The sequence below is a fragment of the Neodiprion virginianus genome, chromosome 5 (genome assembly GCF_021901495.1).
Source record: "Neodiprion virginianus isolate iyNeoVirg1 chromosome 5, iyNeoVirg1.1, whole genome shotgun sequence".
NCBI classification, from domain to species: domain Eukaryota; kingdom Metazoa; phylum Arthropoda; class Insecta; order Hymenoptera; family Diprionidae; genus Neodiprion; species Neodiprion virginianus.
Genome location: NC_060881.1, coordinates 34,743,185 through 34,765,063, shown reverse-complemented (window position 1 = coordinate 34,765,063; position 21,879 = coordinate 34,743,185). Strand labels below are relative to the sequence as shown.

The 21,879-nt window shown below is 41.4% G+C and overlaps 2 protein-coding genes across 15 annotated transcripts in view; both read left to right on the top strand.

The window, feature by feature from the left end:
• The window catches only part of LOC124305098 (Down syndrome cell adhesion molecule-like protein Dscam2), a 50,214-nt gene extending 44,338 nt beyond the window's left edge, over positions 1 to 5,876 (top strand). For 4 of the 11 annotated variants that reach the window (XM_046764132.1, XM_046764129.1, XM_046764130.1 and 1 more), the window contains 14 exons: positions 411 to 709; positions 982 to 1,130; positions 1,198 to 1,352; positions 1,451 to 1,632; positions 1,712 to 2,023; positions 2,120 to 2,416; positions 2,517 to 2,658; positions 2,755 to 2,882; positions 3,112 to 3,540; positions 3,620 to 3,904; positions 3,971 to 4,260; positions 4,346 to 4,604; positions 4,707 to 4,797; positions 5,316 to 5,876. In XM_046764132.1, the coding sequence (XP_046620088.1) occupies positions 411 to 709; positions 982 to 1,130; positions 1,198 to 1,352; positions 1,451 to 1,632; positions 1,712 to 2,023; positions 2,120 to 2,416; positions 2,517 to 2,658; positions 2,755 to 2,882; positions 3,112 to 3,540; positions 3,620 to 3,904; positions 3,971 to 4,260; positions 4,346 to 4,604; positions 4,707 to 4,797; positions 5,316 to 5,778 (3,481 nt within the window). In that variant the 3' untranslated portion in view covers positions 5,779 to 5,876. Of the gene's footprint in view, positions 1 to 410; positions 710 to 981; positions 1,131 to 1,197; positions 1,353 to 1,450; positions 1,633 to 1,711; positions 2,024 to 2,119; positions 2,417 to 2,516; positions 2,659 to 2,754; positions 2,883 to 3,111; positions 3,541 to 3,619; positions 3,905 to 3,970; positions 4,261 to 4,345; positions 4,609 to 4,706; positions 4,811 to 5,200 lie in introns of all 11 variants that reach the window. The other 7 variants (XM_046764134.1, XM_046764137.1, XM_046764136.1 and 4 more) reach the window with 7 other exon arrangements.
• A 1,952-nt stretch (positions 5,877 to 7,828) lies between these two features.
• LOC124304989 (dihydropyrimidinase) lies at positions 7,829 to 21,360 on the top strand. Of its 4 annotated transcripts, none has more exons than XM_046763880.1 (11): positions 7,829 to 8,234; positions 10,792 to 10,886; positions 13,209 to 13,521; positions 14,801 to 14,980; positions 15,108 to 15,221; positions 16,076 to 16,308; positions 17,065 to 17,401; positions 17,481 to 17,636; positions 18,080 to 18,371; positions 18,472 to 18,547; positions 18,849 to 21,360. In XM_046763880.1, exons 1-11 carry the CDS (start codon positions 8,196 to 8,198, stop codon positions 18,889 to 18,891), a joined length of 1,878 nt encoding a protein of 625 aa, XP_046619836.1. In that variant the 5' UTR covers positions 7,829 to 8,195; the 3' UTR covers positions 18,892 to 21,360. The 4 variants fall into 4 exon arrangements, with proteins under 4 accessions (XP_046619836.1, XP_046619837.1, XP_046619838.1 ...); XM_046763881.1 differs by lacking the exon at positions 16,076 to 16,308 and adding an exon at positions 15,408 to 15,640; XM_046763882.1 differs by having other exon boundaries at positions 18,472 to 21,360.
• Positions 21,361 to 21,879: the final 519 nt, after the last annotated feature.

The window sequence follows — 21,879 nt, the reverse complement described above, 5'->3', positions numbered from 1 at the left end:
CCCAAGTACGTGACTATTTCATCGCGATTTTCGTGCGTCGTAATTAATTTATTTAGAGAATGTGATGATTTGGAACTTACAAAGTGAGATTTTCCGCGAAAGCAAAACTTGGTGATGCGGAAGATGATTGCAACATAATCCTGTAAGACGTGCGCGTGCTTCTATTGTAACTTCAAAGGATGCTATCCGAATTTTGTCTGATTGGCAGTAAGGAGTGATAACTTCTGATTTAATAGTGTCTATTTAACATATCTCTGTGAACCCAAAAAAAAGTCTATCACCGTGAGCATGGCTGGCTTAGAGGTATCTCGAAGTGAGTCTCAATGTATAAACTATTGCACGAATACGAATGATTTTTGCCAACGACAAGTTGATGGTTGAATGATGTAGCCCTTGTTCTTGAAATTCAGATACACTTTACACAACTCGCCAGTTCCGCGAGGCATGATATCGGAATTACGAATATCGGAGGCCGGTCACGCTGACCGCGGCGAATACACGTGTGTAGCCAGCAACGCCTACGGTCACGACCGCGCAAACGTTCATCTCCTTGTACAAGAACCACCGAACTTTCCACGAAATTTACGCGTGGCCGAACAAGGAAGTCGCTCGATACTCCTGGCCTGGTCGCCGCCCTCCGGCGATTCGGACCCTGTTCACCCCGATTCTCCGATCATCAGCTATGTCGTTCAATACAAAGAAGCACAAGGTGGGTAGACACATCTAGTTCGACAACCACAAACCACCCAGGATCTCCATCTTCCTTATTTTCACTCCCACTTTAGTTTCCACTTCCATCGTGAGCTTTTACCTTACAATAGGCGCACAGCGTAACCCAACTATTCTTATACCATGAATCGTGCTTCGGTCAACGCTCTCAAGAAATAATTCAATTTTTTCAATACGGTATGACAATAACCTTTTTTTTAAAGTGCTGCAGACTCAAGATTAATCACCCTTACATATTCAATTCTCCAACAGACGTTTGGCACGCCCACAACTCTCAAAAATTGGTCACTGGTAATAAGACAGCTGCTCTTGTGACACCGTTGAAACCGGCAACCACATATCACTTTCGCGTCTACGCTGAAAATCATCTGGGAACGTCGGCTCCCAGCGACATACTCCACGTTAGTAATATCGATCATTATTATCATCAGACAATAACTCAGCTTAATCTTTTACTCTTTATTCCAGGTACAAACTGATGTTGAAATTCCTAGTGGACCGCCGAGACAGGTGTCTGTCGAACCCTTAGGTCCTCAGCAGCTCAGGATTTCCTGGCAACCACCGGACAGATCATTGTGGAATGGAGAACTTCTTGGATACAATATAGCATACAGAAATTTAGGGTACGGGCATTATGAAGTATTATCGTCTTATTCAGTGTCCAGGCCGGTCCGCGAATTATGGCCTTTTGCTCGCTGATTGAACACCTTAATTCTTTTAGTCATGATGAAAAATCAGTCAACACCACACCAGTTGGCATAATGGGAAATGGCGATGGTTCCTACAACTACAGACTAACAGGATTAGAAAAATACACTCAGTACAGTGTGGTCGTGATGGCTTTCAATAGCAAAGGGGATGGGCCTGGGTCAGATCCGATAATAGCCCAAACTTTAGAAGACGGTAAGATAATAAGTTTCCTACCTTTTCCAACAATTCCTTAGCATACAAAAATGTAGCGAATCCTCACTTTGTGACACAGTACCTAGCGCTCCGCCTCAGAACGTCGCCTGCGTTGCTCTGACCGCCCAAAACGTCCAGGTTACATGGAAACCGCCACCGTCCGATAAAGTCCACGGTGTCGTGCAAGGGTACAAACTTCTTTACGAAGCAGCAAATGACGCCACATCATCTGAAATTCAAGGCTCTCGCGAGACAAAAATTACTCATGCTTTGAGTACAGTTCTGCATGGGCTAAATCCTTACACGAACTACACTGTTCAAGCTTTGGCTTATACTCGTGCCGGCGAAGGTGTAAGCAGTAGTCCGGTGTCCTGCACCACGGAGGAAACTGGTAAACCAATAGTTCAGAGTTCTTTGTAAAGATAAGCCGTTTCATCTCAACTTCTGTACAATATTGTCTTGATTTTCAATACTTTCGCCTGCGCAGTTCCTGAAGCCCCAGAAAAAATAAAGGCTGTAACTAGTGGAGAGGACTCAGTTGTGATCTCTTGGCTGCCACCACGCAGACCGAATGGCGTACTGACGAGATACATTGTCTACATCAGAACGTATGATCAGGGTCACGAAAAGAAGATTACACCAAATTCTGTCCCAGCTCAAAATTTGCACTATGATGCTATGGGATTGAAGGTTCGAGACGTATACGAAGCTTGGGTTACGGCGTGGACGAAAGTAGGCGAAGGTTCGAAATCTGCTGTCATCAAACTGCAGCCAAGTTCAACAGGTAAATCAATGAAATATCTACAAATAAATTCTCAATCGTAGATCTGATGTTATAACAGCTCCGATTTTTGAACAAATAATCATCAACGTTTCAAAATTAGTTCCAGCTGCAATCATCTCGTTCGGTGGTATGGTTTCGGTTCCGTGGAGAGTGGACGTCACGCTTGCATGTCTATTTGTTGGCGACCCACGACCATCAACCGAGTGGAGGCTCGGTGATGTGAAATTGCAGAAGCAGCAGAGGTGAGCTACATCACGTGTTACTACCTCCGCATGGTGTGGCGCATTTGATAAGCGGTGCCATTCGAAGTCTTCTCACTCGGTTTTAAATCATTTTAGATTAGAAATTGGTCTGGACAACACTCTTCTTCTGAGGACTGTGCAGCGTGGTCACCAAGGCAATTACTCATGTCACGTTAGGAATTCTCTGGGATTGGACCAAATTGTTTACAGTTTACAAGTCCAAGGTAAAAACCGTAATAATCCATAAATCATCGTGCGGAAGTTTCATTTGAGACACAAATTTGACCTTCCCCAACGCCCTGCTGAACTGTAGTACCTAATTACCTTGACTGGTATTCATAGTTTGGAAGCAGATTGAAAATTGTTGGGCCGCGCGTATGTGAAACAATACATCAAACCCGCTTTGCTATCCAACTTTTCAGCTAATTGGTAAACTTCCTACTTTGTGTCTAGTTCCGCCAACTCCACCAACGCTTCTAGCTACTGGAACGACAACCGATGCAATTAAACTGCAGTGGAAGCAGGGGGACAACGGCGGTTCGCCAATAAAAGGATTCTTGCTCGCTTATCGAAAGGAATCAGCTGAATGGGAGGAAGTTATACTAGACCGAAGAGCTAATACGTATTTGCTTGAAGGACTTCAATGTGGGACCATGTATCAATTCAATTTAGCGGCCTTCAATCGCATTGGAAGTGGAAGTGCTAGCAAAACCGAGAGTGCAAGAACTAAGGGGTCAAAGCCTATTGCTCCAGCCAAGCAGCATCTCATCAGGTCTAATCTGACTTCAGTACTATTAGAATTAGCCTCGTGGCAGGATGGTGGATGCCCGCTTCTTTACTTTTCCGTTGAATATAGAAAGCTTTCTGATAAGTGGCATTTGGGTAAGCGTTCACGGTACTCTTTGTTATTATCATTAATCATTTTGCGTCAAAATGAATAAACTATTATATACTATTTTAGCTTCGAATGACATTCGACCGCATTCGCGGTATACGATAGTTGGGCTGACGAGTAGTACCAGTTACGAATTAAGACTGACGGCGTATAACAACGCTGGTTCTACGCAAGCAGAATATACATTTGTCACTTCAAGTTACAACGGTGGAAAAAGGGCCTTCGATGATTCCATGATAGACGTCGAGGAAACCCCGTTGTACTTGGACGCACAGGTCCTCGCTCCTAGTGTTGTTTCAGTACTGGCTGTGATATTGGCTGTTGCTGGCGTTTGTTTTTGTTTGAAGACGCGTGAGTATTTGTTTTTCAACGTTTCAAAGAGATGCATTCTTAATTCGTTGCAATAACGCATTTTAGACCCCCGAAGAGCTGGAGCAGCAAATGATCCGCCTTCTCAAACCCAAGCGGCTTTAGACAACAAACATAATATGGAGCAGAGAGAACAATACTACGCAACTGCCAGAAAACCAGGGCATCAGTCACCCTGCCGAGAAGTTAATCATGGTCTTGAACGAATCCCCGAATATTCTGAGGATATATACCCGTACGCTACTTTCCACCTTCCTGAGCAAGAAAATCTATCTGCTAATCCTATGCGGCAGGCCTTCTTCTACGAGCGCGGAGAGACGATGCTTCAAGGAGCTCAGGTATGCCTGCGATGATGAAATTTAAGTCATCGGCTTCATTATTCGACAGCGAAAATCCAAAGATGATTTGCTAAATCTCTTTCAGCGTGACATGGATCAGTACACCAAGGTTCGTGGACGTTCCCCTCGCAAATCCAAGTCTTTCAAGTCGGAATCAGAGGAATACGATACTCTAGGCTCCGATAGCGATACAGAAGTTGGTACCAGCAGTCGAACAGAGTCTTCAAATCACCTGGACGACTCTGGACCAACTTCGATGATAGCGAGATCGCCCGGGCCAAATTCCGGGGTTCATCGAAGTCGTGAACAACGATTGGCTCGGGTCCCGAGGGCGGTTCATCATAGTAAGTTAGTATTCGGACTTCTGTGTCGATTTTGAAGCAGCTAATACTGTGCTAATCTCACTCATTACTTCTTGTCTACTTTTTCCATCAAATGCACATCAGACGTGATATACCACACGCAAGAATCGAGCACATCAACAGAAGCGTCACCAATTTCTGAACGAAAGACTTTTCCTAGACTGGAAAAGCAGAGGTATGCAGTCATTGTACGTTCTTTACTCAGCTACAATTTGTTGTAAAATAACTTTCGTTGGCATGGCATGTCGAAAGAAGTGAATTGATCTGACCACTGGGGAATGTATGTAAAATTTGCTCTGATGAAGGTGCATTGCGTATTTTTACATTGGATATTATAGAATGAATAATAACTATGTAAGATTTAGAATTTACTACAAATATACAATGTATATTGTACAAAATGCAACGTTTATCGTAAAATGAGGTACACTTTTCTACACTCCTGAATCATCAAGTTTACAGAACGTAACCATATTCGATTGGTGCATTCTTACACTAGTGTAGAAGGTAGAGAAAAGTGTGCAACATTAACTGAAGACCTTGTGTTAATGCGTGCAAATTTTTGCGACATTTTTTAGAGATTGGAGCAACTTGCTTTTGCCCATGCAGTAGCGCTGGCTCGGGCAGATGTGAAATGGACCAGATAATCCAGCTTGATAAGGTATTTTCACTTTGCTACACTGATTTTTTTAGGAGTCGTGGAGCAACGCCAGATATTTCAGTTGATCCAGGCCGTGATCCAAATGGGATTCGGACAATTTTAAAATTATCAGAGGCCGGAATGCGTCCGTATTCGGCGAACTTATCATCAAGTCATTCTGCAAACACGGTCTGTAATCGGCTATTGCAAGCTCCAAGTATCTGCAGCAATCGAGCAAAAGAGCTTAACGAGAGAAAATCCGTCGAGTCATTTTGTCTGCTGGATGAACCCCGCGACTTTTGGCGGACCGTTAAAACTATAAACCGCGAGAGAAACGAAGACTGGGGTAGTGAGTTGTCAACCTTGGAGCTGAAACCACCTTCCGGCTTTATGGATGCCCACGAGACAAGCGAAGCTGAGTGCGACATGGACATGAAGCTTAAACTCCATCACAAAAAGGGGATCACGCTCAACGCCCTCTCCAAGTCACCAAAAGACTTTACCATCACTGTTTAAGTCTAACGAATATCAAAATAAATGTATCTTATTGATTACTAAGATTAAGAAAATAAATTTGAATTATATAAAATGACTGTTTCAACCATTGCTGATGACGCTCTATGTACAATAAATACATATTTTTGTATGCCTGCATTATTATATATTGAAGACATTCCATTTCATTCCAACTACACGGTTTTCATGCTGTTCCCTTACCTTGAAAACTAATTCAAACTTTGGTTCCAGCCACGGAGTATTTCTACTCATTCGATAATGTAGAACTAGAACCAATTTGTTGAACACGACTTACAATTAAACTAATTCTACGCACGACCTTGCAACAGAGGCTACAGTACCCCACGACCGAAATGGTTCGCAGTTTGGGCGCCAGGTTCCGCTAGTAGTGGTGAACATTCTGTTTTGTCTCCATGTCGCCAAGTTGACCAACAGACGGGTCTGACGTCGCGTCGGTATCGGTAATAGACCTTCTAATCTGTAATTATGTCGGTAGTCAGGAACGAATCGCTGACAAAGAAATGAGTGCTTATCGAAGGCGAAGATCAATAACGCAAGTGCACAGCACCTTGCTACGGTACCAGTCCTCTGCTTCGAAATGAAACAACAACCCTACCGACATCTGCGAGCCAAATTACAGAGAGTCTGTAACCCAACTCTTACCCTGTGTCAGTATTAACCTAGGTCAATATGCAGTCCATATTCCGATGACAATTTATCCCTTCCATAAACGTGTTGCAGCATACAAGACATTCGTTGCCAACAGGGTGAACTTTAACAAAAAAATGGAATTCGGTATCATACTCACGAGTGCTGTGATATCTGGATAAATTCCAAGCTAAAAATATCATTGTCCCAAACAATAACACAATATCAAGAACGCACAAAACGAATGCCTTTAGTATGATAGTGAGAACCTGAAATTAAACATAATTCCTCGTAATTTCAACAGCTGTCCTCCGTCTAAATCGGATATAGACTGCACGCATGTATATGCAGGTCCAAAAATGAACGAGAAGCGACTCCCGCAGCAGAGAAACCTCGTTAAATATAAATAACCTTCACCACAACCCTCTTAAATACCATGAGGCATAAAACCTGAGCGATTCGTCTTTTCGCCGAGAGGTATTCGAATCCGGGGTGTTAGAGAGGTAGAAAAGGGCGTATTGACCCTTGAGACTCAGGGAGTCCATCACGCAACTTTTCTCACCAAACTATTCACGTGAGATCTAATGGTTTCACCTACCAGGTTGCAAAGCATTAGCCGTGAAAGGTAAAATAACAAAAGTTACCTGCTAGCCCCTGTTAGGTAAAGGAGAATCTGTAGTTTTCAATAAGGCATGGGCTGCATGGGGCTCTCCATGGTAATTCATATTTGTTATGAAAAATTGCTACAGACTCCACTCAGAAGTATACAAACCCGGAGGCAAACTCTATTCAAGGCTTAAGAAATTACCGTCACGGTGGCCATAGGAAGTTCATTAGTATTTGCAGAGGCAACCACCGGTTCGACTCATATGGTCAAGCTGATATCATACGATTCGGTCTTCGGGTTCAACAAACCTGCGCTACTGTAGATTAAATTTTCGCACGTAATAAACTGGAAAAGAAAATGAAAGAATCAAAACTGGCCGCAAGCTCTAAAGTATACGCATCGAAAAATTCCAAATGCAAGAGGGAAAAGGTACAACTTCAGAAGCCATTTATTAATTCAAACGGCATTCCGCCATCATCTATAAGGAGAGAAATTGTAACAAGCATCGACGAACCAGTTCCGCGCTGTTTCAAAACCGTTTATGGGAATAAATTCTTGTGCAGACTCTCAGCCTTTCGCCGTCTTTGAAAACGGTGAAGCTTTAAAGATAATTCATTACGAATCATGTTTCTAATATCTGTAAGATTATTTTCTACGCGGAGCATCTTCTTTCGTGTGAGGGCCATAGCGATAAGAAGAAGTGGCTGTGCGGCACCGCGGTACCCGGATCGCCAACCAGCTACACGAAGAGATGATTCTTTGAGGTGTTTCGTTAAACCAGTATCCGACTAACCACCAGGCGGTGAGTTCTCGCCGGGTCCGTCAGTCAGTCGATCGCAAGCCGTTGAACCAGCCGCGCAGACTCCGACCGTCGCAAAACCAACCACCCAACGACCGTAGCGTGCCTCTGCGACGATTAGATCTCCGGAAACGTGTTCCGTATAATTCTAGGAAAAACGGCGCAGCGCGTTGTTAGGGTTGTGCTTCTGTTCTCCAGGCTCGCTGTGCACCACTGTTATTGACATTAACACCCCGGGACCTGGGACCTGGGAGGCCAATAGTAACAGCATACGTGTTGCATCGCATCGTGTAGTACACACGGTAGTGCGCATCTTTTCGTCGACACCACTGTGATACTGTGCAGTGATCTAAAACGGGGATCATGAGTACACCGGTGAAGAAGGTGCCAATTCACCTCCAGGTAAGCAGCGATCACGCGTTTACGTATTCCGCGACAAAAGCAGCCCGTTATAGTAGGATGAATGTAAACCGACGCCGGTTACGTAATAAGCTATTTATGCTGTAGTAACGATCAGTGTGTACGTTTGCGTGCACTGGTGATGGCAGCGAATGTGATGTGTTCAAAAATTAGCTTTGTCAACGGTGATATTGAAAGGCGGGCAGAAATCCATTCGAACATGAACGAGCTGCTTCGGTTTGGAACCGGTTTTCGGTTTCAATCCTCATCGGCTATCAGCCACTGTGCCGATTGTCAACTAGGACACTCTCAGTCCCAACCCTTGAACTCGGGGTCGTGAAGATACCTGTTCCACCATATCACGCCTTCTCTTTCGTGATAACGTATCTGTTTATGTTCTTCGACGGTCTACCGCTCTATTCCAGTTGTTCACGGTGCATCTATCTCCTCCTCCTCCTCCCTGCATTATTTGTATGCAGACATGGACGTAAAATACACTCTCTACTCCGTAGTGTGTACCTCGTCACCGTTCTTATCGGTTGTCTATGACCGGTACACACCGTGTATGGTTCAAAACAAGTGAACCACACGCTATCCATTGATACATTCACTATCTGGATCAGCGACTGGACGCTGAATGAAAGCACAGTGTTTAATCATTGCCACGAGACTGCCCAGTTATGACAATGTTGTTTCAAGTCGGAATCATAAATTTGGAATTAAATTTATAGAAATTGACTACAGATTATCAATAGTTTTCTCACTTGTTATGAACCCATGGTATTCGTTGCAAGTGACCTTCACTCTCCTGTGTCTAAAAAGAATCTATGTATTCACAGCCTAGCATCCGCTCACGACTGGCAGTTTACTGTTACAGAATATGAATTGAGAAACTCTTCCTTATAGTCTGAACAACAAAAGCGAAAAATTAACCAGCCGAAGATCTCCACATACTATCGCAGTTGATACCGTTGCAGGTTAGGTGTACCGTATATGAAATAATTATGAGAAAGTTACGAGGAGACCTGAAAAACTACACCGTGTCATGTGCTACTGAATATTCGCATTCCCTGTGCCATAAAGGAGCTGAAAAACTAGTCTTCCGAGAATATCTGCGGTAGACGTCGCGGCTGTACCGCGCTGAATCGATACCAACACTAACGCGTGTCTCCATGGAAATGAACATAACGAGTTGTTGCGACGCGAAAAGTGTAAAATGTTAGACCCAGCTCTTTGCTGGGTCTGCAGGTGTGCCGAAGAAAAACACATTTTTTTTTTTTGTTTCTTTATTGAACAGTCATTGACCGTTACCTGCCGGAGCTGTCACCCATACAGCCTCGACGGACACGTGAAAATTTCCATACGTTACTTCCGGAAGTGCCGGGAAACGGCGCATGAATCGGCTGGCTACTAGATAAAGTGTACGATACCATTATATATATATATGTATACTCGAGGCTACGGGCACGTTATAATCTAGCCGACCGCAACGCTTACGTTGAGCCATGGCAATTCTAGGTCGTCATTTAATAAGGCTTTACGCTCATTGTTCGGAGTTCATTATACAGAGTCCGAGTAAGAGAAAATAGTACCTATACAGTTCCCGGCTGAGTATATTTTTATTTTCGTCGAGCTTCATTATCCTGAACAACAATCTTCGCATGTCAAATCTTAATTTCGGCTACTGCACTCTTTATCGAGTCAGTGATCGTTTCATCTATGGGGGCAGTTCAGACTCAGGGTTGGTTATTGACAAGGACTGAAATAAAATTACTAAAAGTTCATAGCGTCGTCACCGTCTACTGTGGCTGAAAATATCATGGCAGGGCACAGACCTTCCATTTCCGCCCGGATCGATACGGTACTAGAGAATTTCCGCGCTAAATCCCGAACGCTTCCGTGCGGGTATATTAATGTTTAGCAGAGAATCGTAGACATGTATAAAATTCGAAACGTGAAGACGATAAGCTCGAAGAAAACTTTTCATCTCCAATCTTTGTCTTTGAAGTCATTGAGCCACGCAGTTTGCTGGTTTGTTATTTCTTTTTTTATTTGTGACGCAGAGAACAGTCTAAAATCTGAACATCAGTTGTGCAGTCTTTGTATAAATTTTCACGATATATACTCCATATATTGGCAAAATATATGTAATTCACGAATCGCGACGAGGTTGACGACATGTATTGAGAAAATCTATATTGGTGGCCACTTCAGAGGGTTGGGCATGGACGTAGGTGGCGCTGATACCTTGAACTCTACCCGAGGGTGCAAATACAACCGCAGGACAACGCCCTGGGTTATAATGTAGTGATGTGAAAACCCCTTAAGGAATCGAACTATCTTCCCATGTAATGCGGAGAAAGTCGAAACCTAAAAATAGATGATCCAAGTAGCGGGAAAGGAATTATCGAAATAAACCTGACCCGCACGATTGTATACCTATATCTCTATGCATGAGTGACTCGAAGAATTCCACATGACGAAGTTACTACCATTATTATTATTATTCACACTATTTTTACTTACAGCTCATGTTCTCTGTTTTCATTCTTATTTTCAGAGCGCTCAGAACCGGCTTCTCATTAAAAATGGAAAAATCGTCAACGAAGATGAAATTGTGGACAATGACGTCTACGTTGAGGATGGTGTGATCAAGTTAGTATTGAAAAAAACATTTACAAATAACTACTGTCTATCCTTATTTCATTCTTACTGCACAAAACAATGAAACCGAATCCCAACACAGTCTATCCGGGTTTAGCGCACATTTGATCCCTTTGCAATTCCTAGTGTGAGGGCGGATATATTTGCCTGGGGTGTAACTTTAACTCGGACTACCTTCTAACCAGTTTAAACTGTTGATGCCCAGTGAACAGAAAACCGAAGGGTGGTCTGACCGATTTAATTTTAAGATTAAAACACCCGGCTCATATTCGTGACTCACGATCAGTCACATGGTCGCCAACATGCGCCGCGTCAATATCACTGCAGAGTTTCTAGATCAGTGAATCATTTTTAGTCAAGGCCAATGGAGAGGGTCCTTTCCCTAAACCTAAACAACCCTGAAAGTATAGCTAATCATTATAAACAACTCCCTCTTTCAATACGACCTCAAAGAGGACTGTGCCGAAATCCGTGGAATAATGGAATCGAGAATTGCAAACCCTTCAACAAAGTGCCGCTATTCGGGCAAACTTCCAAATCCCGACATTTCTTCGTTAGCAATCTTTAGCCACGGATAACACGCCTATATGCACTGCGCAATTGCTTTGGATCGATGGTTTGGCTCTAGCTGATGCTGCAATGATTCGACGAGAAATAATTCCTACAGAAATCTTGACCATTATTACCGTGGAAAAATGTACAGTATTTTTCGTGAATCCTAAATATATTCACATATTATGTTTACGCACTTTCATATCGCGTTTATAATGAATAAATTTGAACTGAGCTTCGGGTTCAGATAACATTAAGTGGTTTATCAAAACTCGACGATAAGTCGATGACATGGTCATTACCAATTTCTATTGACCGCCAATGGAGGCCGAATGAGATTACCCGTAATGTCTGAGATACCAAACCTAAGAGCATTGAAGAAGCATGCTTCAAATTTCACGCTCTTAGCTTTGATGCCCTCCGTATGACTTAGATACTGAAAGGAATAAGTATTCATCGGAGTGTAAATGTAAGGAAATAATGGGATTATTTCAGTGTGATAATGATTGAAAACAATGATAAATAATTTCACGGTACTATAAGGAACAATCGCGGACAAAGTAACGTCAGATCAAAAGAACGGGTATGGTTTTAAACGGCTCTTAAAAGTTTTCTTTTTCCGATCTAACAGCTATTGAAAACAATAGAACATTCTTCGCATTGCAGCTAGCCTCATACACGTACTACAGAAAATATCCGTCTATTTTTAATACATTTCCTAATCTATTTACGTACACGCTAGTTTAAAGCTTAGAGGACATTGCCCACGCTAGGTGCTAAAATGAAATTATAATGTAAATAAAAGAATCTCACGCAGTATCGTGCTGAAGAGAACAATTCGCGTTGTATTTTGCGATAATTAAACTCGGAATACACGTGTACATTTCGAGTGGTTTGTACTAATTATCGTCATGCTATGAAAAAAAAGAGAAAATAAACCACTAGTCCGAGCCGCGAGGAATAAGTTTAGATAATTTTATCCATTTCTATGTCATCAAAATGCAAAAGAATCACAACAACTTCGATCGCAGCGTGAATCGTTAGTGGTGTAGAATTAATTCACACCTTATCCACTTCACATCAGCAATTAGTATGCTCTCTTAATTACTTTCTATTCTGTATTCGTATACGAACGATTGTCAGGATCGACGAACGCATGCTAATGTCCGCCCTCCTGCACATACCATTATTGGCTGAATCATTTTAATCCATCCAACACATGTTTGATCACGAATGCAGGGGCACCAGCAACGGAAGCGTTTGTCACGGTAGACATACATGCCAGATCGAGAGCCGCCACGTATTTTGACGTCCAGACTATTCTTAACCCTTTCAGGCACAATGGGATGCTCGGCGTCCCACTTCAAAAATTTCGACGTCCTAGCCTCAGCCGCGTTTATTTACAACTTAAAATGATCATTGTTACTTCGTATAATCCGAAAAACCCCCGAGTAACTAGTTTCGGTCAGAATCATCGAATTTTGATAGGTTTTTTGATTTTACGTCAGCCATATTGAATCCACCATCTTGGATTTAGAAATCATCAAATTCTGACTTCAGATTCGTGATCAGCGACCCCAGAAACTCCCGATTAACAAAATTTAGGCCAAATATTGAATTGAGAAATGTGTGACTGAAATGGTTAGAATACTGCCAACGAACGAACGCGGAACGCGATGTTGACTTGATTCTTTTCACACAACTCCGCATATCATACATTGATAGCGTTAAGTATATCACTTATGATATGTTGATTCATAGACAGCTGGGACGCAACCTGATAATACCAGGTGGAACCAGAGTGATTGATGCACGAGGAAAATATGTGATGCCAGGAGGAATCGATCCTCACACCCATTTCGAGCTAGAATTCATGGGGACCAAGTCAGTGGATGATTTTTATCAGGGGACCAAGGCCGCTGTCGCTGGCGGTACCACGATGATTATAGACTTCGCAATACCCAAGCAAGGGGAGTCACTCCTCGAGGCTTACGACAGGTACAGAGCAACTGCCGACGAAAAGGTCTGCTGTGACTACGGGCTGCACATCGGGGTGACATCATGGAACAGCAAGGTGAGAAACCTTCACCCTGTAAATCCTTCGGCCAGTCGGCCCGCGAATTAATAATTAGCGTCACTCTTCTGCTGCCGCTTTAAATGCGGCACTTCCTGTATTCGCATCCTCCACGCACTGTCATTTCTGCAGCAGGGTGATCAAAACTACCAGACCGCGCGTTTTATAACTTTAATGATGCTTAATGGACGTCGGCATTTTAGAGAGGCTGGCGGTCGGTCAGTCTGCTGCTGCGCCGAAACGGGGGTCAATTAATTTGCATTATTCGTCTCTTAACTCTTTAAGCGGACGGAGTATGCCTACCCACACTTGGCCACTTTCTCCCACTGACATGGTGGGAAAATATTATTGTTTTCGTCAAGTCAAGTGGGCTAGTTTTTCACCAATTAGACGTGTAACCTCTTACACAACTGTACAATAATGTGCTAGTGCCTTGTTTACATTATTACTGCACAAATTGTAGATATAGTACTTTATACAATAAGTGGATAGGCGGAATCATTTTATGTATTACTTCGTCCATTTAATTCATCCTTACAAGCATTCTGCTATTTGAATTAATAAAAGTACGTTGTTCTTCAAACACGCCGCCAGTATTTAGCAATTATTAGTCTTTGGTCGTTGACTCATTATTATTAAGCCAGAAACAGAATCAATACGAAAAAAACAGTGAAGAAATTGATTTCGAAAAGTGAAACAATCAAACTCTAAATTCACCATGAATTTGTTACGTGGTGATACACGATCAGTAAAAAGAGCAATAGTGCTCGATTCAAAACGAGACGGCCAGTTACTGTAGTTGAAGGACAAGTTAACGTCAGCTTTGCTGGTTACTGTGCAGAGCCATAGACCTGTTATTCTTTATCTTTCACTCAGCCAAAGATGCTCTGGTAACTGACGAACCAGTGCAATGACATATAATTAGAGGCAGTGACCAGAACTCTGAGAACGGGAATATGGAAATGTTTTAAATTTCCTTGCATGGGCAGGTGGTTGATCCACGAATACTTGCTTATACGCTCCATGGTATACCGACGGCTTATTTGCTCATGAAACATCTGTAACCGGGACAAGTCTCTTTCAAACCAACGAACTCACCATGGAGATCGAAGATTAGAAGTGTCGAAGCTTTCTCTTTTTCCTCAGAACCGATAGGAATCACAATTTGCTTGCTAAAGTCAACTCTCGACTTTTTACGCAACCGCAAATCAATATAGAATCGTATAACTGCAAAGTTTGAACAGCCTAAATCTGATCCATAAATTGAATTTGTTGCCAGGTCAAAGAAGAGATGGCAATTCTTGCCAGGGACCACGGAATAAACAGTTTCAAAGTGTTCATGGCCTACAAGGACACTTTCATGCTAAGGGATCCCGAGCTGATCGAAGTTTTTGCGGCGTGCAAAGATATCGGAGCCGTAGCTCAAGTCCACGCTGAAAACGGTGACCTAATTGCGGAGGTAAGCCTGTCACAGTTCTTGACTCTTTCTTTTCGCACTTTCAAAAAAGTTTGCAATGTTCAACATTCGACAAGCCGTCTTCTCAATTCTAAAAGACGTCGGTATTCACCGTCTGAAACAATTTCAGAACACGAAACGACTTCTGGCTGCTGGTGTGACCGGACCTGAGGGTCACGAGATGTCGCGCCCGGAAGAGGTTGAAGCTGAAGCGGTAAACAGAGCCTGCGTGATCGCTAATCAGGTAACCCATAGACCGTTTCTTCGTTGTCACGAGCAGCAGATACAGGCGTACAATTATGCACGAGCAAAATTTTCATTTGCCGATTATTATTATGAGTTTTCCCCACGTCGAGCGAAGAGAAACGGCCTTTCTAGCACGTTTTTTCTTTCACCACTCATTTTTTAAATAGTAGTTGTGCACGACTAGGTCAACTGCCCGCTGTATGTTGTGCATGTGATGAGTCGGAGTGCAGCTGAAGAAGTTGAAGCAGCTCGAAGACGCGGTGTGATAGTGTGGGGTGAGACATTGGCGGCTGCTTTAGGAACCGACGGTACACAGTACGCACACTCTTGCTGGAGACACGCAGCTGGACACGTGCTCAGCCCTCCTCTGAGGCCTGATCCTGACACACCTTACAATTTAATGATAAAACTTGCAACGTAAGTGTTCATAGTTTTTGAATAACCGCTGTGAAACTGGTCGGAAGAGACATGTTTGACTTTACGCCAGCTACGGAGATAGACGGACGTCGCGGCCAGCCAACACAAACCTGCGTTGAGATTATTCGTCCTCTTCCATCTTATTTGTACAAACTTGATGTGTCTAGTTGCAAAAATCAGGACTGTGCACGCTGATTTAAATTACAGTATATTTTCAATGCACCTCTTTCGGCACGTTTTTCACCCGTGACGCTTTTATGCATAGCTTGAATATTTTTCTTCAATAGATGCAAATTTGTGGTAGTATTTTTTTTCAATTTACTTGGTTATTACAAGGTAGCTTAGCGATGATTCGTTTTTTTGTACCATGTGCCGAAATATCATCTCGAAGGGATCTTTTCGAAATTAGAGAACTTTGTATGATCTGACATTTAGGTAAATTGTCCGCTGTACGTATCTCCTGTGACGAGCAAATCATCGGCCGATGTTATAGCTGCTAAACGCGCCAACGGTGTTGTCGTATTCGGGGAACCCCCAGCGAGTAGCCTCGGGATTGATGGTAGAGATCAATACGGAAAGGATGTTAACAAGGCTATAAAGCTGATCACAAATCCTCCAATAAGACCAGATCCAACAACACCTGCATATTTGATTGAGCAACTTGCTCAGTAAGTAGATTAACTGCTGCAAAAGCAAAAACCATAGTACAAGGTCGATATAATTTTGTCACTCAACTTTTATCTCACATTTAATTCTTCATCGTTAATTAGCCCTGAAGTCCGTCAATGAATTCACTACAAAACCTGAGAGTTTACTCATGCCTACAGTTACGCGATGATGCAACTGCACAGTCACGTTAAATGATAATTTTTTCTCGCGTGGGCGTGTAGAAGGCAGTAGTATAAACATATTACGCAGTCTCTTTATGAGGAGGTCGATCAAGCCTGTCTTACATGCTGCAAGATTATTCTAACACCAACGAAATTCAGATAGCAAAAATACGCGTCAAACAAGTCGAGCACTCTCTCTCTCTCTCTCTCTCTCTCTCTCTCTCTCTCTTAGGATGTCTCTTGAATAATGCATTAATTCTTAATCAATCATTGGATCCTACGGATTTAGGAATAGAAAGAAATTGATGAAAAAAAACATCACCGCAATTGCGAAAATATATTTGAATTGCATAAGATAAATTAACTTAAAATTCAATATACCATGCATACGTAAACCGTCATCGGCACAAGATCAAACTCGCACCTTTTACCATGGCGTAAACTCTTGACGAATTTCTTTTCTGACCAGTAAAATGTTTATTTATCGATTCCCAACTGCCAGGGTGAGATCCACTCTGAAATCACATCACGGGGATCATACACCACGGTAGATTAAATTTACAATACTTACAAAATCGTTTGCCTGACGATTAGGGGCGGTCTCCAAGTGACCGGCAGTGACAACTGCACCTTTAATTCGGAGCAAAAGGCTCTCGGAAAGAACGATTTCTCCAAGATTCCAAACGGCGTCAACGGAGTCGAAGACAGGATGTCCGTTGTTTGGGAAAAGGGAGTTCAGGCCGGAATAATGAACCCGACCAGATTCGTCGCAGTGACGAGCACGAATGCTGCTAAGATATTCAACCTCTACCCAAGGAAAGGTGTCATAGCTGTCGGCTCCGATGCGGACATCGTTATCTGGGACCCAAACAGGAAACGCACCATTTCTGCTGAGACGCACGTGCAAGCAGTAGACTTCAACATCTTTGAGGTGATTTGTTAACAGTCGCTACATATATGCCTAAATTGTACGACCATGCATCAACAAATTACGTGTTAAACCCGATCAGGGTTTGGAAGTCCACGGTGTTCCAGAATACGTAATCGTCAACGGCCGCGTCTGCGTCGACGAATGTGACGTCAAAGTTGTTCACGGCTACGGCAGATTCGTGGAAACTCCGGTGTACCCGCCGTACGTTTACGACCTCATTTCCGAACGAGAACAGGTAATTGTTCAATAATTTGTGATCAGGAATCAACCAGATAACCTTAGTTTCGCAGGGTGGCCATCCATCTGGAAAAACTGGAAACCCTGGAATTGCCAGATTTTTAATTTTGTCGTGGAAAAAACTGAAAATATCAGTTTTTGTCATAGGAATTAGAAATGATTTTTTGAGATAACAAGTTTATGTTTTATCGTCGATAAAACAAATTTGCTTAAACTGAATTTTTTGTACGCACGTACATTATATTTTTCTTCAATTTGAATTGAATTTGAACCGTATATAGATTTAATAAGCTGACCGATTCAGATTTTAGTAACTTACTAGAAGTGGGAAAAAGTTCGGGAATTTTTTTCCCAAAAATTTGAGGCCACCCTGGTTTCGACAAGCAGTGTCGAGGCAGGCGAATCGTTGATAAAAATACGAGCTTGACGATGAATATTTAGAAGCCACGTGGAGTGGCTCGGACAGAAGTGGAGTTGAAACGATACGCCGAGGAAGACGCAGCCATGGCGAAGGCGAGGGAAGCCGCGAAGGCGGCTGCTGCAACGGCTGCGGCGAGCGCGGCGACGATCGGCAACAGTTATACAAACGGTTCGGTGGACAGTCTGAAACCGAAATTGCAGAACCTCTCGTGCGTTCCAACCTTGCCAGAGTCAGCCGTGGTCACCCCATCAGCAAAGGGTCCGCGTCTCGAGGGTCAAAGAAACTTGCAGGATTCTACCTTCTCGATCAGTGGTAAGTCTGCCGCTTATTGCTACTCTGTCGGTAACGGCGAGGACGGTTTGTTTCCGCTAGTTTATCTATGTTTTTTTTTCCTACCACTTTGAATTTTCAGAGGACGTCGACGAGGCTCGTCGCGCTTGCATCCGCGTCAATAATCCTCCTGGTGGTCGCAGCGCCGGCGGATTTTGGTAATTTGATCCCTTAAGGGTCGTCATGGTTCCGCTTAACGCGCAGGCAAAAAAAAAAAAGAATGATAAGCAAACTGTCCTGGAGTAAGAGAAATTACTAATAACTAGGAAAACCGGCTGAAGGGCAACAGCAAATCCCATCCCACTTTACGTTTTACCTCATAAATACAGCACTACCTGTATCCCGTTCCGTAACACCCGGCGTCCTATCACCGTTACGGCTTGTAATCTATAGCTTTGACGTTTCGCTACTTACCAAATATTAAACGTTAAGTTTTCACCAACGTTCAACTTCATCAAGGTCTGTCCCACCCAAGGAGGAAACGGAGGCGCCAAGTCAGTAGGTTATGCGAATGTATCGCAGACGTGATAGATAGGTATAATCATTATTGGTAATTCGTTCAATCGTTCATTAATTCGTTCGTTCGTTCACACGCTCTGCTTGATAAGACTTGAATTATTGTTACATCTAATCTCGTGTCGAAGTCTGTACGCCTGTCGCTCCAGCTGGAAGCCTGCCTCTTTTCGAGCTTTCACAATAAACGGCATCTTATAACTTACACATCAAAGTACCACGCGCGCCAAGCTTCTAACGTTTATTACTATTCAAGTACATAGGTATATATCCGTTAGTTATTCTAACGCGCATGTTGCAGCAGCAAAGATAATGAGGAATGCTTGTAAAATCGCCAAATATTTCTCCGAAGGCGGCGGTGCTTGGGAACATAATAATATTATGACAAATGATTATTTAAACTGAGTCTCGTCTCTTTATATACATAGGTATACATATAATATATTGTTAAGTTCTGTGTTAAGTTTTCATTAGGTACGGTTATAATTTTTTGTTTTAACAAACGTTTTTTTAAAAATATTTCTGTTACAAATAATAATAATAATAGTAATAATAATAATGACGATATGAGGTAATAATCTTATGGGTTTTATTATATTACGCGATTCTCCTTAATGGATAACATTACTGTGAGTACAAGATTGTCATTATACCGAATATAATGATATTAGTGTAGCTAACTGATTGTCAGAATTTTAGTTATATACAATAGAAACGTATTCGATTTTAATTACGCTCGACTAATAAACGTGCAGCAGCCAGATAATATGGAAAAAATTAGCGTTCGTATTATATTTATAAATTAAAGTTAAATGAAATAAAATTTACATCAATTATGCAGTATCTGGAGAGTTGATAATCGTATCAATATAAAATTCTTTCTTTGTTTTAACTCAATAACAATTAGGAAACTGAATTTCTTCACTTATTTATTTATTTATAAATATACTTGCTCTCGTCTCACACAGATTAATCAATTAATACGAGCAAATAATCAATTGAATTAATATTGCGCTGATTATACGCGCACTATATGGAAGCAAATATTCGTTTCACAATCAGCAGAAGAAGCCGCTCGAAGTAATTTGAAGCCTCTTAGGGTATAATTACTCGTTCTTGTTCTAAACATGGTGCAGAATAAGACATTATACATTTACAGATGTGCATGTATAATTTATAATCTGTACGTACAACATGTTACGTATGTATAACATTAGATAATGAATTTACGCCAAGAGTTTGCAGAATCGGTATTGTGACGCACATTATACGGTTGAAAACACGTGATATCGAGATTTTTCACGAATCGTTGATTAATTGAATAATTCAAGTTATTCATTGAAAATGAAAAACGAATATCCAAACAAGAAAATCATCATACTGATCATTGATACTAACATTGCTTATTCGCCGTAGCTGGAGCTAGAAGAATATTCGATAATTAAATTATCAAAATGCAGCCTAATACAAACACTCTGTGAAATTTATTCTCGCAGCAACGCGTAATTGATAATTAAAGTTAAATACACAATTAAAAAAATGCTGATTTAATAATCTTGAAACCTATAATGGTGTTCAATAGCACTAGGAATATAACAAAACGTAATTAGACGGCGTGAAAGTTGAGTAATTTATGACAATGACAAATAATACTGATTGCCGCCCGATGTGATTTAACGAACAAGATACAGCTGTGAATATCAGAGAATCGACACCATTAATAAACAACCAAGAATTCTTGTGGAACTCAACATATCGTGGAACTAAATATACCGATGACGAACGAGAAATGCAAGAATAGAAGGACATTAGAAGGACAGTAACCCAAATATAATATTTACACTCGTATGTGAAAAGAAGTAAATGAATTCAATTCCTCTGATACAACAGTCCACGGGCGTTAATTACTAACACTCTTCTTTCGCTTAATTAACGAACTTCTGGAAATATTATTATAAATTTTACCTGTACTTTTGCCGTTTCAGGTTACTAAAAAAACAACGCAACAACCTATAGTATGTGTATATTAACATTTTGCAAGAATAACTTTTTTGACGATACTTACTATACGTACTTATAAATTATAATATTACACACGGATATGTAATTCCGTGGTGTTTTTGTACTGAAGTTCTTTATCGTAAACTCCACATCTTTTAAGTAGAAACTTATTGGCCACACACGTACAAGTGTAGATAATTACGCTAAATAGACAAGCGTCGAAAATCATTTTCATGATTTCAGGACGAATCTTCTACAGTGAAATAATGTACAAGAGTACAAGTATTACAGTATTGACGATTTTTCTGTCAGTTGAATTGTTGATATAAGGAAAGTAATGTTTACATGAAACGTTGGCAAAGGTTCAAGCTGCAGATTTACACTGACAAGAGAGAAAAAAAAAAGGAGTTGATGTTTATCGGGAAGTCCGTCTATAACGCATTGTTTCTTCCTGGTGTGATGACCTTTTATATGTGGGTTTTAAAAAGAAACAAAATATCAAATGGAAAACAAATTTTCAAACTTGAAAATTTTACTATTTATCATTTTTCCATGAACTTTGAGTTGAACACGAATGAGCGGTGTTGAATATAATAATTGACAGAGTAGGTATATTATATGTATGGGCTATTCCGCGTCAACCGGATCAGTCATCTCTCAGATATTTTTTTAATTTGGCATGTGGATTGTGTGTGAGGAGTTAGATTTTTGTGCCAAAGCGCGAATCTTATAATGCAAAATTCGATTTTTTATTAACAATAACAAATTAGACTCCCATTTTTTTCAAAAATTCATAACTTTGGCAAAAAATTAGATACAATATATATTTTTTTTTCAAATTACGCGGAAAGCTCCATAGAATTTAAAAAAAAATACGAAATGGTAAAAAAAAGTTGTTATCAATTGTTTATTTAACAATTAATTTTTCAAAGATTTTTAAAACAGTGACTGACACGATCAAAAAATTTTTTTTAAA

Coding starts and splice junctions, on each gene's coding strand:
- LOC124304989 (XM_046763880.1), top strand. CDS start 8,196: ATGAGTACACCGGTGAAGAAGGTGCCAATTCACCTCCAG. Junction 10,887..13,208: donor GTTGAGGATGGTGTGATCAA/GTTAGTATTGAA, acceptor GTTGATTCATAG/ACAGCTGGGACGCAACCTGA. Junction 17,637..18,079: donor TCATTTCCGAACGAGAACAG/GTAATTGTTCAA, acceptor ATGAATATTTAG/AAGCCACGTGGAGTGGCTCG.